Source organism: Rana temporaria, chromosome 5 (genome assembly GCF_905171775.1).
Source record: "Rana temporaria chromosome 5, aRanTem1.1, whole genome shotgun sequence".
In the NCBI taxonomy this organism is placed as follows: domain Eukaryota; kingdom Metazoa; phylum Chordata; class Amphibia; order Anura; family Ranidae; genus Rana; species Rana temporaria.
Genome location: NC_053493.1, coordinates 40,161,861 through 40,180,751, shown reverse-complemented (window position 1 = coordinate 40,180,751; position 18,891 = coordinate 40,161,861). Strand labels below are relative to the sequence as shown.

Below are 18,891 nucleotides of genomic sequence, written 5' to 3'. Positions count from 1 at the left end.
TTGTCTGAATTTCTCAATTCCTGTTCCTCCTCAGTAAGCTGTTCTGGCTGACTAACCCCCAGCCAGAACGGCTCGGATGATGGGGGCAAACTTACTGAGGAAGAACAGGAAGTGAGAAATTCAGACAAAGAAAAAAAACATTTTGAAGGGAAATCGAAGGAAACAGTAAGTGGACCAACAATGCACTAGCTTAAAGGAACCTAAAAAACTAACCTTTACAACCTCTTTAAGGATTTAGAGAAGATCTGTAATGAAGAGTGGACCAAAACCCCTCCTGAGATGTGTGCAAACCTGGTCAATAACTACAAGAAACGTCTTACCTCTGTGCTTGCCAACAAGGGTTTCTCCAACAAATCATGTTTTGCTTGGGGATCAAATACTGTATTTTCCGGCGTATAAGATGACTTTTTGTACTTAAAAATATCCCCCAAAAATCGGGGGTCGACCTCGGACGAGAGGACGTCTGTGATAGGCGGAACACCGAACACAAGCTGTGCTGGGAAACTGAGTGTTCCGCCTATCATGGAACAGGATTAGGAGGAGGCGCGGCTTTTGAACAATGGACGGCCGAAGTCTGACTCTGCATACAGGGATAAGGTATGGAGATCAGCACAGTAAGGTAGGCAATGGGCACAGTGATGTAGGCAATGGGCACAGTGATGTAGGCAATGGGCACAGTGATGTAGGCAATGGGCACAGTTATGTAGGCAATGGGCACAGTGATGTAGGCAATGGGCAAAGTGAGGTAGGCAATGGGCACAGTGATGTAGGCAATGGGCACAGTGAGGTGTGCCGGAAGGGGGTCGTCTTATACGGCGAGTATATCCCAAAACCAACCTTTTAGGCTGCGTACACACCACCAAACATGTCTGATGAAAACGGTCGGTGGACAGTTTTCATTGGACATGTCCGCTGGGATCATTTGGTCTGATGTGTGTACACACCATCAGACCAAATTCCCCGCGGACAGAATACGCGGTGACGTGGCAGCGACATGGCGGCGACGATGACGTGGCGACGTGCGCGCACCAGGAAGTTCAATGCTTCCACGCATGCGACGGACCAGTTTCAGCGGACATGTTCGGTCGTGTGTACAAGGCCTTAGATGGAAAATTAGTGGGTCGTCTTATACGCCCAGTTGCCTTATACACCGGCAAATACGGTACTTATTTTACTCACTAAACTGCAGCTTAATTTATAACGTTTGTATTATGTGTTTTTTATAGATTTTTGGTTGATATTCTGTCTCTATCATTTAAAATACACTTATGATAAAAATGATCGACCCTTAATTTCTTTGTAAGTGGGCAAACTTACAAAATCTGTAGGGGATCAAATAATTATTTTCTCCACTGTATATGAAGGCTGGTAGCCTTCACCCCCTGATTTTGTTTTGTCTTGGACACTCCTAACAGTGAAATCTCTCTGCCATAATTTTTTACTATGATTTTGGGTGTTCGAACATACAGTGGGCCAGATTCACATACAAATGCGTTACGCTGCGGCGGCGTAACATATCCCATTTACGTTACACCGCCGCAAGTTTACAACGTAAGTGCTTGATTCACAAAGCACTTACCTGTAAACTTGCGGCGGCATAGCGTAAATCCGCCCAGCGCAAGCCCGCCTAATTCAAATGGGGCGGGGACCATTTAAATTAGGCGCGTTCCCGCGCCGAACGTACTGCTCATGGTCCGTCCCTAAAATTTCCCGACGTGCATTGCGCTAAATGACGTCGTAAGGACCTCATTGGTTTCGACGTTAACGTAAATGGCGTACAGCGCCATTCACGGACGACTTACGCAAACGATGTGAAATTTAAAAATTCGACACGGGAACGACGGCCATACTTAACATTGGTTAGACCACCAAGAGGGCATGCTTAGTTTTACGCCGCGTATCTCTACGGAAACGACGTAAAATTACAGCGACGGGCAAAGCGGACGTTCATGAATCGGCGTAACTAGTCATTTGCATATTCTACGCCGACCGCAATGGACTCACCACCTAGCGGCCGGCCTAGAATTGCAGACTAAGATCCGACGGTGTAAGTCACTTACACCTGTCGGATCTTAGGACTATCTATGCGTAACCTGATTCTAAGAATCAAGCACATAGATATGACAATCGTATCTCAGAGATACAACGGCGTATCAGGAGATACGTCGTCGTATCTCTTTAGTGAATCTGGCCCAGTATGTGTGCTCCACCTACACCTGTTAAATCCTTCATAATAAAAAATAAATATTTACCCAGCAGATATGGTGGAAACCTTTTTACAATGGTCATGGCCCTATGCCAAAAGGTATAAGGCTTAACACTCCAGTGGGAAATACACGGTCGGATACGTTTTTTGTCTAGAGTGTAGAAATGTAGTTTTGTTATTTTAAAATAGTTTTTTTGTATTCCCAGATTTCCCCTCAATTCTGCCCTGTTGGCCACAGTCAGTAGTAAAACCTTACAAGAGTTCTAACCCTCGCACCATTCTTGCCACAGTGGTAAAATAGCTTTGCTGCAATGTAATATCATCTATTTTTCAGGTATTTGCAGGACAGGAAGATGAAATTAGATCAAGAAGCAATTTGTTCTCACTGATGTTTGTGGCCCTTGGAGGAATCTCTTTTGTGACCTTTTTCCTACAGGCAAGTATTTGGTATTATTTGCCCAGTGTTATTACTTTGTGTCATTTATATACAGAACAGGAAGTCACATTCAGACAACATGATAGAAGTAACTCCTAAAGCCTAATTTAAGTTAGATAGACCTATACTGACACAAGTTATGATTTTTGACAGATTTTTGTGTGAAAATGCTTTAGAAACCTTTTTCTTCCTGCTATCACACTGCAGTGCTCTGTGCTGACAGAGCTGAGTAACAGCCACACCCCTCATCTCAGACTTGTATTGCAGAAGGGATGTACTGTATTAGACCAGATTTGTTACATTATTGAGTCTTAAGTCAAATTGCAGGTGATTTCTGCAGAATCAGTCGCGATATGATCTGTGGGTGGCCCTGTCAGCTCAACAAAAATCAATTATTACATTTTTCTTAAGGAGCCGGGGAAAATTGTCTAATCAAATACACTCACTGGTACCATAGGTACCAGCTGTCAGAATACAATAATCCACATGGGACCTCCATCCATGCTTAAGAGATTTTTTTCTTTTGACCTGGGCGGAAGTAAAGAAATCTACTGTATGGTACGGATTCACGTAGCACTTACGCCGACGTATCTCGAGATACGCAGCGTAAGTGTAACTATGCGCCGTCGTATCTGTGCGCCGTTCCCACAGAACTAGATACGCCTGAAAATAGGCTTCTTCCGACCGACGTAACTTTCCTACGTCGGCGTATCGTGGGCGCATTTTTACGCTGGCCGCCTCATTGCACATATGCAAATGAGGGAGATACGCCGATTCACGAACGTAGTTGCGCCCGGCGCATCATATACGCGGTTCGCGTAAGTCAGGCATGTCCAAAGTCAGGCCCGGGGGCCAAATGCGGCCCCCCTGTTGATTTAATATGGCCCCCCTGGGGATTTGGATGTATATATTGTTTGTGGCCCCCAGGGCCACAAAAGATATATACTGTATTTATTGGCGCAGCCTTGGAGGGGACAGGGAGGGGGCAGGACGAGCGCCGTCAGATTACATGAAGAGAATCTCCTGTTTACTCAGCAGCGTTTGTATTGTAAGTCCCGTCTCCTGGGATGCCATTGGACGACTGTTCTGTCTATTAAAGAGGCCACAGGATAAACAAGGCATTCTCCTGTTTGTAATCTGTTGGCACTCGTCCCGCCCCCTCCCTCTGCCCTCCGAGGCTGCAGATGGGCATCGTTCAGGCTGCACTGATGGCAATGGTAAGGCTGAATTTATGGCACATGTGAGGCTGCATTTATGGCACATGTGAGGCTGAATTTATGGCACATGTGAGGCTGCATTGATTGCAATGGTAAGGCTGCATTCATGGCAATTGTAAGGCTGCATTCATGGCAATGGTGAGGCTGCATACATGGCAATGGTAATCCTGTGAGTGTTATACGCCGATAAATACGGTATATCCAAATAACACGCCCAAGCTCATCCTTAGTCCTAAGCAGCGCTCTGGGATTCGTTGGGGCCACAAATAAAATATATACAGTAGATCCAAATAACACGCCCAAGCTCATCTCTTCACCACACACAGCCACAAAGGCAAGAGAATTCTTGTTGGGCCGTGTATTAGTGCTCAGACGAACACACTTAGGCAAAATAGTCGGCCCTTCACGCATGTTCACTTAATCAAATCTGGCCCTCTTTGAAAAAAGTTTGGACACCCCTGGCGTAAGTCGTACGTCCGGCGTAAAGTTATTCCCCATATAGGAGGCGCAACTCATGCAAAGGTATGGACCATGGAACAGCCGTCGTATTTTACGTTGTTTACGTAGTAGTACGTGAATAGGGCTGGGCGTAGGTTACGTTCACGTCGTAGGCAGTGATTCGACGTATCTTATGGAGTAGTTTTGACGTGATTCTGCGCATGCGCACTGGGTTGCGTCCACGGGACGGTGCATGCGCTGTACGTTATTCGTATCTTTATGACGCTCAGTACATCATTTACATGGGGTCACGCCTCATTAGCATGGCTCACGCCCACTGCCACTTACGACGAGTTACGCCGAGGGAACCCAGCGTAGATTAGGGAGCAAGTGCTTTGTGAATACTGTGCTCGCCGCTCTGCGCTACGTCGGTGTAGCGTATATTCGATACGCTACGCCAGCATAACTATGCGCCAATGTATTTGAATCCGGGCCTATGTGTATAGTTAGCTATTTTGGTGCGTATTGAACTGCACAGCAACAGTAACAGGATCTAAAAATATACACAATGCCTCTATACATTTTATTTAACGCTTTCATTATATTGTATGTATATGTATATTCTCAGCCTTTTTTTATTTTTTTTTATTTAGGGATTTACATTTGGGAAAGCAGGGGAGATCCTTACAAAGAGGCTGAGACTTCTGACATTCAAAGCGATGCTGAGACAGGTTAGCCACTGAATTGTATATACTGTATGTACAGCTCTATTCTGTTCTGTGATGTCACACAGCCTGAAAATGTAACTATAACCTTTCTGTATCATTTGGCAAGATCTGGGAGGTCACTAAGGCCGCGTACACACGGACGATCCATCCGATGAGAATGGTCCGACGGACCGTTTTCATCGGTTCACCGCTGAAGCAGACTGATGGTCTGATGTGCGTACACACCATCAGTTCAAAAACCGATCGCGTCCAATGCAGTGACGTAAAACACAGCGACGTGCTGAAAAAAATGAAGTTCAATGCTTCCAAGCATGCGTCGACTTGATTCTGACCATGCGCGGGTTTTGAACCAATGCTTTTGTGTACTAACCATCGGTTTTGACCTATTAGTCAGCCGTCTATCAGTTCGATTTTAAAGCAAATTCTAAAACTTTGGTCTGAAGGACAAATGTCTGATGGGCTGTACACACGGTCGGTTTGGACCGATGAAACTAAACTTCAGTCCGTTTTCATCAGTTTGGACCGACCGTGTGTACGCAGCCTAATAGTCTTGGAGACGGCTTTAAAATACAGCCCAGGCAAAATGCTTAAAGTGTATGAAAATCGTTCTTTAGTCCTAAAACACTTCCTGTTCTAGGGCAACTATGCTGCTAATCCATAGATACAATACCGTAAATTAACATTGTCACCATAACCTCCTAAATCATATTGGACCAGAATCTGCCTCTCAGAATCTTAATAGTGTTTACCTTATTCATCCATTCTAAAGGCCACCAGCTTTGCCTTTCTTTACAAGAACCTTTATTTAAAAAAAATTGTGTATCAGGCCCCCTTGTGCCACCATGTGCTCCCTGGGACCTTAAAGTGGAGGTTCACCCAAAAACTAAATTTTTAACATTAGATTGAGGCTCATTTTGTCAAGGGGAATCGGGTGTTTTTTTTTAAATCGAAGCAGTACTTACCGTTTTAGAGAGAGATCTTCTCCGCCGCTTCCGGGTATGGGCTGCGGGACTGGGCGTTCCTATTTGATTGACAGGCTTCCGACAGACGGCTTCCGACGGTCGCATACAGCACGTCACGATTTTCCGAAAGTAGCCGAACGTCGGTGCGCAGGCGCCGTATAGAGTCGCACCGACGTTCGGCTTCTTTCGGCTACTCGTGACGCGATGTATGCGACCGTCGGAAGCCTGTCAATCAAATGGGAACGCCCAGTCCCGAAGACCATACCCGGAAGCGGCGGAGAAGATCGCTCTCTAAAAAGGTAAGTACTGCTTCGATTTAAAAAAAAACACCCGATTCCCATAGACAAAATGAGCCTCAATCTAATGTCAAAAATTGTTTTTCGGGTGAACTCCCGCTTTAACTTAGTTCTTTCTGGCTTGGAGAAACTACCCTTTTAGCCACTAGGGGTATTCCATGAGAATCCATGGCCAACATGGTGTCTTTTTTCTGAAAACTATAACATCTATTTGATGTCGAAGCCGTACCTTCATAATTCACAATGATAACATTTTTCTACTTTCTTGGTACCCTGCTCCCTAGCATCTTAGGAGCACTCTGTACATTGCCTGTTTTTCAAATCTTTTTTTTCAGTTTGCTTTTAAAACATGGGAATGATCTGATAGGGAGCTATATCACGAAAGGAACTGCTGGCATCCCATTGGATGCAAATTGTTCTCAGGGTTTGCTTACAGTTCGCTGACTGAAGTCACGTAGGATAGGCATGCCTAAAGGTAGCTGTTTCCATGGATCATTGGTTTTTGTCAAGTTGACATTTTCCTGCTTTTGTGATAGGGGTTTGTTAAGATCAGGGCTTGGCCATAGGGCAGGCAGAAGACACGAGCTTCGTACACATGATCGGATATCTGATGGAATCTAATCTGATGGATTTTTTCGTCGGATATCCGATGAAGCTGACTTTCATCAGTCTTGCCTACACACCATCGGTCAAAAATCCGACCGTGCCAAAACACGGTGACGTAAAACACAACGACGTGCTGAAAAAAATGAAGTTCAATGCTTCTGAGCAGGCGTCGACTTGATTCTGAGCATGCGTGGATTTTTGACCGATGGACTTCCACACAGACGATCGTTTTTTTCTATCGTTTTTTTATCCATAGGAAAAATTTAAAACATGTTCTATTTTTTTTTTTCACCGATGGAAAACAACCGATGGGGCCCACACACGATCGCTTTGTCCGATGAAAACAGTCCATCGGTCTGTTTTCATCGGACAAAGCGATCATGTGTACAGGGCTACAGCCTTCTTGGGTACTTCAGCAAGGTTGAAGATAACTGAAAAGAAGCCGGCACTGACTCACGATATATCATCTGTGGTCTTTATTGTAAGTATAAAAAGGACAAGCAGATGTGTTCCGGCACAAGCCTTGTTCACAGCACAGTACTTCAGCAAAGTGGAGGGGTTCAAAAGGAGTAGGACTTTAAACCTTTGCTACTGAAATAGTTCATAGCTCATGGAGAAGGGGGCACACGTTGGCCTTTTTTGCCTTGGGTGCTAAATGATCTTGTTCTGGCACTGGTCGAGGTGAAGGGTTAGAGTGTATTTACTTTCAGGAGCAGTAATTTACATTTCGGCCCAGATTCACGTAGATAGGCGTAAATATAAGCGGGCGTATCGTAGTTACGCTACGCCGCCGCAAATTAGAGAGGCAAGTGCTGTATTCACAAAGCACTTGCGTCTAAAGTTACAAAGGCGTAGCGTAAATGTGCCAGTGTAAGCGCGCCTAAATCAAATGAGGAACAGGGGGGCGTGTTTTATGTAAACTAAGCATGACCCCATGTAAATTATGCTTTTTTCGAATGTCGCATGCGTGCGCATGCTCAGTATCACGTTGAATTTTCAAAATAAATTACGCCCGCTCAATGCCTAGATGACGTGAACGTAACTTACGCAAAGCCCTATTCGCGAATGTTTTACGCAAACGACGTTAACAACGGAAAATTCGACGCTGTCCCGACGTCCATACTTAACATTGCGTACGCCTCACTATAGCAGGGTAACTTTACACCGGTCTGACGCCTTACCCAAACGACGCATATAGATACGCCGGGCGCACGTACATTCGTGAATCGGCGTATATACCTAATTTGCATATTATGCACGTAAATCTACGGAAGCGCCACCTAGCGGCCAGCGTAAATATGCAACTAAGATACGACGGCGTAAGAGACTTACGTCAGTCGTATCTAAGCAAAAATCCGGCGTATCTTGCTTTCTGGATACAGAAAAAAGATACGCCGGCGCATCCTAGAAGTTACGCGGCGTATCAATAGATACGCTGACGTAACTTCTTTGTGGATCTGGCCCTTTGTTTGCAAGTGTAGTTATTCTTTAATTAAAGATAGAGTTGTGATGAGAGTTGAGGCAAATGATGCAACAAATTTCTAAATCTGTGCTTTTTTTTTTTAAGTCTTGCTAATTCTTGTCTTTTGCACTTTTTCCATTAAAGGAAATTGGATGGTTTGATGACTTCAAAAACAGCACTGGTGCCTTAACTACAAGGCTGGCTTCTGATGCTTCAAAGGTTCAAGGAGTAAGTAATGAATACCCTTCTTTGTTTGGTTCCTGTTTTGTCCTATGAACAAGTCAGAACATTTTAATAAATCAGTCATGAATGGATATTTGTAAGAATCTGAATTTCCCCGTAGGTGTGAATGTTGTTACATAATTGAAACATAATTTTCAGCTGAATGTGGTGCTGTAAGGCTCCCATGAAGGCTAACATTTGTCCAGACTATATATGGTTAACCACTTAAGCCCCGGACCATTTGGCTGACCAAAGACCAGAGCACTTTTGCAATTCGGCACTGCGTCGCTTTAACTGACAATTGCACGGTTGTGCGGCGTGGCTCCCAAACAAAATTGACGTAGGGCAGCAGGGAGGTGTAGTAAAAATAACAGCAGGAAATGTAGGGTCTCTGCTCTGCAGCACACCACTTACTGTCCTTATTCTGGTCAAAGTATACCGCAATCCATACTTCTCTTTGCTGTTACGGCTTTCCCCATAATTCAGTATCAACAAATAAAAATCGTGGTTCATTCACTAGGGAAATAATGACTGGTGACATGTACAAATACTCGGATTTCATTGGACACTATCGTCTATTTTATGTCTTACAGGCTACAGGGGCCAGACTGGCATCACTCTCCCAGAACATTGCAAACATGGGTACTGCCATTATCATATCTTTCATTTATGGGTGGCAGTTGACTCTTCTCCTGTTGGTCATTATACCAATCCTGGCCATTTCTTCTGTCATCAGGATGAAGATGTTCACTGGACATGCCATAAAAGACAAAGCAGATTTAGAAAATGCAGGAAAGGTGAGTAAAATGTCACATGTGAACAACAGCTGGGCCTGTCATTGTAGGGAGAAGGGTGACCACTCCGATAGACCAAAAGGACTCTCTCACTAAATCCAAAACCCTGGGTGCCGGCAATGCAATGACATGCAAAAATTTATCAGAAAAACTAGGACAGCCGCACTCCAAAAAACCGTTCCTTTTTAATAAAATAGGTCCCAAAACTGAAATGGGCGTAACTAGAAATCACAGGGCCCCATAGCAAAATGTTGTATGGGGCCCCCCAGAGCCGCCCTAGTGTGAATGCAGCGTGACCTGTGCCCCATACAGCGTGACCTGTGCCCTATACAGGGTGACCTGTGCCCTATACAGGGTGACCTGTGCCCCATACAGCGTGACCTGTGCCCCATACAGCGTGACCGGTTCCCCATACAGCGTGACCTGTGTCCAATGCAGCATGACCTGTGCCCCATACAGCGTGACCTGTGCGCCATACAGAGTGACCTGTGCCCCATACAGCGTGACATGTGCCCTATGCAGCGTGGCCTGTGCCCCATGCAGCGTGACCTGTGCCCAATGCAGCGTGACCTGTGCCCCATACAGCGTGACCTGTGCCCCATACAGTGTGACCTGTGCCCCATACAGCCTGGCCTGCCTGTGCCCAATAGAGCCTGGCCTGCCTGTGCCCAATACAGCCTGGCCTGCCTGTGCCCCATACAGCGTGACCTGTGCCCAATACAGCATTGCATGTGCCCAATGCAGCATGACCTGTGCCCAATACAGCGTTGCCTGTGCCCAATACAGCCTGGCCTGCCTGTGCCCAATACAGTCTGAACTGCCTGTGCCCCATACAGCGTGACCTGTGCCCAATACAGCATTGCCTGTGCCCAATACAGCCTCACCTGTGCAGAGGAAGAGGCAAGCCGCCCGGATCAGCAGAGAGCGGGATTGCCCGCTGTAAAAGCTTTCATTTGAATTTCCCGTCTTCCCGGGGCTCATCGTCACATAGCCCCACCTCTTAGCCCAGCGCCGTTTGATGACGTCACATGTCCCACACTGGACCGGCGTTCTGTCGATCAATGGTGCCGGACCAAGAGGTAAAGCTATGTGACATGAGCCCGGGAACACTGGAAGTTCTAATGAAAGCTATTACAGCGGGCAATTCGGCTCTCTGCTGATACGGACAGCTCGCCACTTCCTCTCCTCTCTCTTCCCCTGGCTGGGAGACCATGCCGGCGATGCTCTTATCCTCACCGGGCCCCCCTGATCCTCACTCAGCTGCGGGCCCCATAGCGCCCGCGTGGGTCGCTATGGCGGTAGTTCCGCCACTGGTCACAGCAGAAATCAGAAAAACACAGCTGACGCGTTTCAAACTGTCATACAGTGCTTAATCATGATTAAGCACTGTATGACAGTGTGAAACGTGTCAGCTGTGTTTTTCTGATTTCTGCTGTGACATGTCAGTTTTGTGACCTATTTTATTAAAAAGGAACTCTTTTTTGGAATGCGGCTGTCCTAGTTTTTCTCATCAATTTTTGCTTGTGGGCCTGTCATTAGTTTGTATAAATCTGACAGCTGCAGCTGTTCACACACAGTGTTGTGCAAGCAGCATTTAAAATCGCCAGTAAGAATTTACTGATTCCCAATCCCTTTCTCTGCAGCCTCAGCTGCACTGCACATGCATGAACAAGAAGTGCTCTCTACAGAGGTTCTTGTTCATTCACAAACTGAAGCATAGTAAACACAGTTTACTATGCTTCAGATATGAATGAACACTGTGAGTTATCAGTACCAATCTCTCATTGTGCTCATTCAGCAAAGGAAGGGGCATGTCAATGACATATTTACTGGCCCCTTTCCCTGCTTTCCATTCTGAACTATCCCCCTGTTTGCAGGCAGGAGGGAGAGGAGGAAAGCTGACAGCAATATGGGGAAAGGGGTACACAGGGGGGCCTGGGCAGCAGGGGGAAGGGAACCTTTGACACAAATGGTAATCGGATGAGTAAATGGGGGTGCACACAAGGGGGCCAAGGCAGCAGGGGGAAATCCGATAGTGGACAGGAGGGGGTGATCTGTGCGGTGGGGGGAGGCAATTGCTGAAACTGATCCCCTCTATCACTCTCCCTGTTGCTGCTGAAAGCCAGCAGGAGGGAGAGAAGGGGAATATGGATTTTTGCTGCAGCAGGGAGAGCCCCGAACCGCCCCCCCCCCCCCCCACCTCCACCACCACTTCCTGTCGATGATATGATCCCTCCTGCTATCCAGCCTAACTTGCTGTACCCCCTTATCGTAGCCCTGACACCAACAGGTGTGCTGTGTCTTGGTGCCATCCACTTAGAATGTGACATAAGTGCAAGAGTGCACTATGTGCCAACAGACCCATGCTAAAGCGCATAATGCACATGCTGAGCATTGTGGTGGCTGTGTTTTTGGTCCATTGCAGTGCAGCCCAAAGAAGTGAATAAGCTACCTTAAATCATGTTTTTATTACTGTCTGTGTCCCTACTGGGAAGATTCACCCACTCTACTTGTCCTGGTGAGTATTATCTCCAGTACAGAAAAAGATGGCAAATGGTCAAAAGTTTACAAATGTCAATGGAATAAGATAAACCTTGTGAAGAACTAATGCCCTGTACACACGAGCGGAATTTCCGTCAGAAAAAAGTTGGATGGCTTTTCCGACGGAATTCCGCTCAAGCTTGGCTTGCATATACACGGTCACAGAAAAGTTCTCTGAACTTTAGAGCGTTAAGAACGCGGTGATGTACAACACTACGACGAGGCGAGAAAAATAAGTTCAATGCTTCCGAGCATGCGTCGAATTGTTTCTGAGCATACAGACGAACAGATTTTCTGATAGGAATTTTTTCAGTCTGTAAAATTGAGAACCTGCTTTCTATCTAAGGCTGCGTACACACGGTCAGACAAAACCGATGAGAATGGACCGAGGTTCAGTTTCATCAGTCCAAACCGACCGGGTGTATAGCCCATCGGTCTGTTTTCCTTCGGTCCAAAATTTTAAAACATGCTTTAAAATCGAACCGATGGACCACTGACCGATGGTTAGTACACAAAAGCATCGGTTCAAAACCGGCGCATGCTCAGAATCAAGTCGACGCATGCTTGGAAGCATTGAACTTCGTTTTTTTCAGCACGTCGTGTGTTTTACGTCACCGCGTTCTGGCCCGATCGGTTTGTGAACTGATGGTGTGTACACATATCAGACCATCAGGCCTCTTCAGCGGTGGACCGATGAAAACGGTCCATCGGACCATTCTCATCGGATGAACCAGTCGTGTGTACAGGGCCTAAGTTCGTCGGAAATTCCGACAGAAAAAGTCTGATGGGGCATACACACGGTCGGAATATCCAAAGAAAAGCTCCCAACGGACTTTTTTCATCGGAAATTCCGACCGTGTGTACGCGGCATTAGGCAGGAGTTCCCCCTCACTTAGGACACACTTCATATCACTTCATGTCTCCAGGAGACAAAGTGAAGGGAAATTTCCCAATAATAAATAACATTGACAAGTTTCATTATAACCCTTTCATTCTCTATTCTAATGTTGGCTTTAAATATATTTGAATGAAGAAAACCAAAGTATAAACTATATACTACGTTTTTTTGCATCTAAGGTTGCCCTTGATGCTATTGAAAACATTCGGACAGTTGTATCTTTAACCCGAGAGCAGAAATTTGAAGACCTGTTTGAAGAAAAGCTGGAAGGTCCTTATAGGTAAGAAAATGCATGAACCATTTTTTCAGTAAGTTTGGCATTATGCCTCACTGTATACAACTTTCTTAACCACTTAACCCCCGGACCATATTGCTGCCCAAAGACCAGAAGACTTTTTGCGATTCGGGACTGCGCCGCTTTAACTGACAATTGCGCGGTCGTGCGACGTGGCTCCCAAACAAAATTGGCGTCCTTTTTTTCCCACAAATAGAGCTTTCTTTTGGTGGTATTTGATCACCTCTGCGGTTTTTATTTTTTGCGCTATAAACAAAAATAGAGCGACAATTTTGAAAAAAATGAATATTTTTTACTTTTTGCTATAATAAATATCCCCCAAAAATATATAAAAAAACTTTTTTTTTCCTCAGTTTAGGCCGATACGTATTCGTCTACATATTTTTCGTAAAAAAAAAACGCAATAAGCGTTTATTGATTGGTTTGCGCAAAAGTTATAGCGTTTACAAAATAGGGGGTATTTTTATGGCATTTTTATTAATATATTTTTTTACTAGTAATGGCGGCGATCAGCGATTTTTTTTTCGGTACTGCGACATTATGGCGGACACTTCGGACACTTTTGACACATTTTTGGGACCATTGGCATTTTTATAGCGATCCGTGCTATAAAAATGCATTGGATTACTATAAAAATGCCACTGGCAGTGAAGGGGTTAACACTAGGGGGCGGGGAAGGGGTTAAGTATGTCCCTGTGTGTTCTTACTGTGGGGGGGGGGGGGTGGCCGTACTAGGGGAAACACTGATCATCTGTTCATACATTGTATGAACAGAAGATCAGCGTTTCCCCCGCTGACAGGACCGAGAGCTGTGTGTTTACACACGCAGCTCCCGGTCCCCGCTCTGTAACGAGCAATCGCGTGTGCCCGGCGGCGATCGCGCCCGCCGGGCACACGCACGGGAGTCGGGGCGAGCGCCCCCTAGTGGCGGCTCAAAGAGCCGCCGTATAGCTACGGGCTCTCGCCCAGGAGAGCCGACCTGCCGCCGTATAATGACGGTGCGCGGTCGGCTAGTGGTTAAAGTGACACTAAAGGTTAGTTTTTTTTTTAAAATAACAAACTTGTCATACTTACCTCCAATGTGCAGTTCGTTTTGCACAGAGTAGCCCCGATCCACCTATTCTGGGGACCCATGGCGGCTCTCGTGGCTCCTCCCCACATTTGATAACCCCTTCTGGGAAGCACTCTTCCGAGGGGGTTACCTTAGATGCATTAAGGTGAAAAAACACGAAGGTTTACAACCCCTTTAAGCCCATAATTTTTTGGTAAATCCATAAATAAAATAAAAAATTCTGGAGATCCTGACAGTTTCAGCTCTCCTCGTGTAGGCTAATAGTGCTACGTCTCTGCCCTGCAGCAATTAGCAGCAGCATTTCTATAGAGTTGCATAACAGGTCTATCACAGAGGCAGCCCAATGATCAACTAAGGTCGGGTTCACATATCTGGAAACAAAGGGAAAAAAGTGCGCTACCATAAAAACAATTAGAAAAAGTAAACTATAATTGCATGAGTGTCCTTATTTCTGTATCACAGAAGGATGAAATAGAATGAGTCCTAATTGATAACATCAAAACGTTGGCTCAAATGGGATCTCAATCCTCGATTGGATGACTGTTGAAATGCAGACAGCTTATGACCAGAAAAACTCCATGCATCAATAAATGGATAGATGGCTGCTTACCAGATTTGTTGGACCCCCAAAGGGATAAGAAAGGCTCATAAGCTGGGATATCCTCGACTGGATCCAACCGGATGTATCACCGTCCTCTCCTCTGATTAGGAAACCGGGACCAAATCTGCCGTGATATCCGAAACGATTCTTCCAATGTGCAAGCAGCCTCACCAAGTGGTATAGGAACGTGTAGGTTTAAAGGTAGAAAAAATGCTTTATAGTGCAATATGTCATAAAAAGGGGTTGCTCTTTATTCCATTAATAGATTCAACAAAAATTGGCATCTAAAACTGCACTGATACAAAGTATCAAGATAAACTTGAAAACATGTGCTGACAAAAACAAACACAGCCTCGGCTCAGACCGATCAGCTGTAGGCCTGGTGACGTCAGCGACTCTGGCTCCACCCGACGCTGCGTTTCTCCCGAATGGGCATCGACAGGGAAAGGAAGCGCACTTTTTTCCCTTTGTTTCCATATTTGCTTAAGCCCAGGATTAGGCTTTTTGAATTTAGGTGCAGCATATATTTCTTCACTTATTTTTATTTTTTATCATCCCTTTTTTGGTTTGACAATTTTTGCACCAGTGTGCGTTGCTGAGGGGCTAGCGCGGATTGTCTCTGCTACATATTTTACCGGGTTCACATATCGCCTTATGTGGGAAAACCTGCATCCAATTTGCATATATGTGAGCCCAGCCTAAAGGAGTGTACATGGCAGGCTGACAATGCTGCACTCACCTACATTGGAGGTAATTTTGGAAGGCCCCCCCTTACATTGGTGGTCTGTGAGAGAAGGACCTCCTTCTTCCTGCCCGATGGAGGAGAGACTCCAATTGTCCCACCATAACATCTGGGGGTACCATTATTAGGAGACTATACAGGCTATCTACTATAACACTTAGCATAAAATCGTGAAGTATTTACACAGTCTTTCTGTTACAGGAATTCCATCAAGAACGCCCATATGCAAGGTTTCTCCTATGGATTATCCCAGGCTATCATGTTCTTTGCGTATGCTGCTAGTTTTAGGTTTGGTGCCTTTTTAGCGGTGCAAGGATACATGACCTTTGAAAATGTGTTTCTGTAAGTATTTGACTGATTTCCCTTAATATAAATGCATTTATTGCAATCCAGTCTAAAACAGCTCACAGATAGAAACATTAATTTGCTATATATCCATATCATTCTCCAGATATACTCCAAGCACCATCAGATATAAAAGAGAAGAGAAGGTCTCTGACTTTATAAAAAAAAGTTAATAAAAAAAATCCATATTTGTAGCCCCCTGATCCTAAACTGGGGCTACTATGCGAACTTACCATGACTAAAATGTCTCCCACCTACCTTTTAACTACATAAAAGGCAGATGCATATATTTACCTATTATCAGAGCTCTGTGGTCTGGCCATATGATCTCCTCAGGCGAGAGGCGACAATGCCCACAATGGATGGAATGCCACCCATAGGCTTGCTATAGGGCATTCATTGTTGGTTGTTTCCCTCTCAGGCCGCTTTCAAGGGGATCACCTGACCAGACTGGAGTGACAGGGTTAGTTTAGGTGTAATGCCGCGTACACACGGTCGTTTTATGTGATGAAAAAAAATGACGTTTTTAAAAACGTCACTTTAATTGACCGTGTGTGGGGGAAAACTTTGTTTTATGTCTTCTAAAAAACGACCAAAAAAAATTGAAGCATGCTTCAATTTTATGTGTCGTTTTTCAAAACGTCAACTTTTACTTCACAGAAATTGACCGTGTGTAGCAAAAACGTTGTTTAAAACGACGTTTTTTCATCCGCGCATGCCCAGAAGCTACTCATGAAGCGAGCTTCAATGGAAAAACGTGGTGAACGTAACCTCGCTTTGCTAGAACATTGTGAGAAAAACGATGGTGTGTAGGCAACTTCGTCTTTGAAAATTGAAGTTTCAAAAACGTCGTTTTTTACTTCACAGAAAATGTCGTTTTTTTTCATCACATAAAGTGATGGTGTGTATGCGGCATTAGAACTGAGGTGGAAGTTGTTTTAAGCTTAGTTTGTTCTGCCCTTTGAATTCTATTCTAGATGTGGATTTTTTTTCAATAAAAAGCTGCATGCTGTTTGCCCTTTTCAAGATGTGTCCTACTCCAACAGTTCAGTGCTGACTAAGAAGTTTGTACAATATTTCTGGCCTTTATTTCTACCACAATACACTGCAATTTTTATTACTTGATAAAAACTGCTTAATTTCTCCCTTTTACAGTGTGGCCTAGTAAAACTGCTTAATTGATGTGCAGTGTGTCTGTGCAATATTTCTTGCTCTTGTCTCTGACATAATACACTGTTATGCCCTGAACACACAACCCTTTTTTCTTGGCAGGAAAAAAAACAACGTTTTTTCAGACAGGATTCCTCTCAAGCCTGCCCTGCATAGACACGTTCAGGCCAAATACCGCCCGTCCAAAGCGCGGTGACGTACACCACGAACGACGGGACTATAAAGGAGAAGTTCCATTCAAACCGTTTGGGCTGTTTATGCTGATCCTCGTGTTAGTAAAAGTTTGGTGAGAGACGATTCGCGCTTTTCAGTCTTTGGTGTTCTCTTTTTTTCCCCTGCAGTTTTCCTGTCAGGAAAACTGCGATGGAGCATACACACGGCCGGGATTCCCGGCCAAAAGCTCTCATGGCAGTTCCCGGCAGTTTTCCTGCCAGGAAAACTGGTTGTGTGTACAAGGCATAAATTGTATTTCTTCATAAAAACCTGACTCATCTCTCCCTCTTACATGGCAGCCTAGTAAAGCTGCCTAATTGATGTGTCTGTAAAATATATTAGGCTTTCGTCTCTGACATTATAAGCTAATTTACATTTCAAAATAAAAACGGCCTCTCCTCTTCCTCTTACATTTTGGACAAGTACAACTGCTTACGTAATGTGCAGCAAGTCTGTACAATATTTCTAGCTGCTGTTGTGAAAATAATACACTATTTTTTATCTCTGGATAAAAATGACCCATCTCTCGCAGCCATATATGTATTCCATCCAACGTATTTAGCTGTTTATCTTGAATTCAACTTTAAATTGGATCATGCACGTTAAACAATGATTTAGTGTTGCAAGCATTGGCTAAATTACATGAATGATTGATATTCTTATAAGCTGTTGTTGATGTTTCTTTCAGGGTATTTGCAGCCATTGTTTTTGGAGCCATGGCTTTGGGTCAGACCAGCTCCTTTGCTCCAGACTATGCAAAAGCTAAAGTGTCAGCAGCTTATATATTCAGCCTGCTGGAGAGACAACCTCTCATAGACAGCTACAGCACTGCTGGAAACACACCTGTGAGTACATTGATTTCTCGGTTTTGGTGGATGGCAACTGCATCAGTCACAGAGTGCCTTCTTAATGATATTTGAGATCCAAGAGATACTAGTTAATTGCATATTGTTTCAACAGTGTTGGCTTAGTACAACTTTTTTGCACCAAACCCATGTTTCACTCCAACAGGCTTAGGCCCAGATTCTCAAAGGACTTACGACGGCGCAGCGCCATGTACGCCGTCGTAAGTTCTAATCTGACCCGTTGTATCTATGCGTCTGATTCTTAGAATCAGTTACGCATAGATATCCATTAGATCCGACAGGCGTAAGTCTCTTACGCCGTCGGATCTTAACTGCATTTTTTTGTTTGACCGCTAGGTGGCGCTTCCGTCGAATTCCGCGTCAAATATGCAAATTAGCTAGATACGCGAATTCACGAACGTACGCGCGGCCGACGCAGTAAAGTTACAACGTTTACGTTAGGCTTTTCCCAGCGTAAAAGGTGCAGCCAATGTTAAGTATGGCAGTCGTTCCCGCGTCGAAATTTGAAAAAGTTACGTCGTTTGCGTAAGTCGTCCGTGAATGGGGCTGGACGTCATTTCCGTTCACATTGAAACCAATGACGTCCTTGCGGCGTACTTTGGAGCAATGCACACTGGGAAATTTCCATTGACGGCGCATGTGCCGTTCTGCAAAAACGTCAATCACATCGGGTCACAGTAGTTTTGCATAAAACACGCCCCCTAAACCAAATTTGAATTAGGCGGGCTTACGCCGGCCGATTTACGCTACGCCGCCGCAACTTACGGAGCAAGTGCTTTGA

General features: G+C 44.9%; 1 protein-coding gene across 3 annotated transcripts in view; it reads left to right on the top strand.

Moving 5' to 3' along the window:
* The window catches only part of LOC120939953 (ATP-dependent translocase ABCB1-like), a 65,706-nt gene that overhangs the window by 35,028 nt on the left and 11,787 nt on the right, over positions 1 to 18,891 (top strand). The window contains exons 15-21 of one of the 3 annotated variants that reach the window (XM_040352421.1): positions 2,541 to 2,642; positions 4,951 to 5,028; positions 8,496 to 8,579; positions 9,167 to 9,370; positions 12,986 to 13,086; positions 15,718 to 15,858; positions 17,933 to 18,089. In XM_040352421.1, the coding sequence (XP_040208355.1) occupies positions 2,541 to 2,642; positions 4,951 to 5,028; positions 8,496 to 8,579; positions 9,167 to 9,370; positions 12,986 to 13,086; positions 15,718 to 15,858; positions 17,933 to 18,089 (867 nt within the window). Of the gene's footprint in view, positions 1 to 2,540; positions 2,643 to 4,950; positions 5,029 to 8,495; positions 8,580 to 9,166; positions 9,371 to 12,985; positions 13,087 to 15,717; positions 15,859 to 17,932; positions 18,090 to 18,891 lie in introns of those variants that run through there. The other 2 variants (XM_040352423.1, XM_040352422.1) reach the window with 2 other exon arrangements.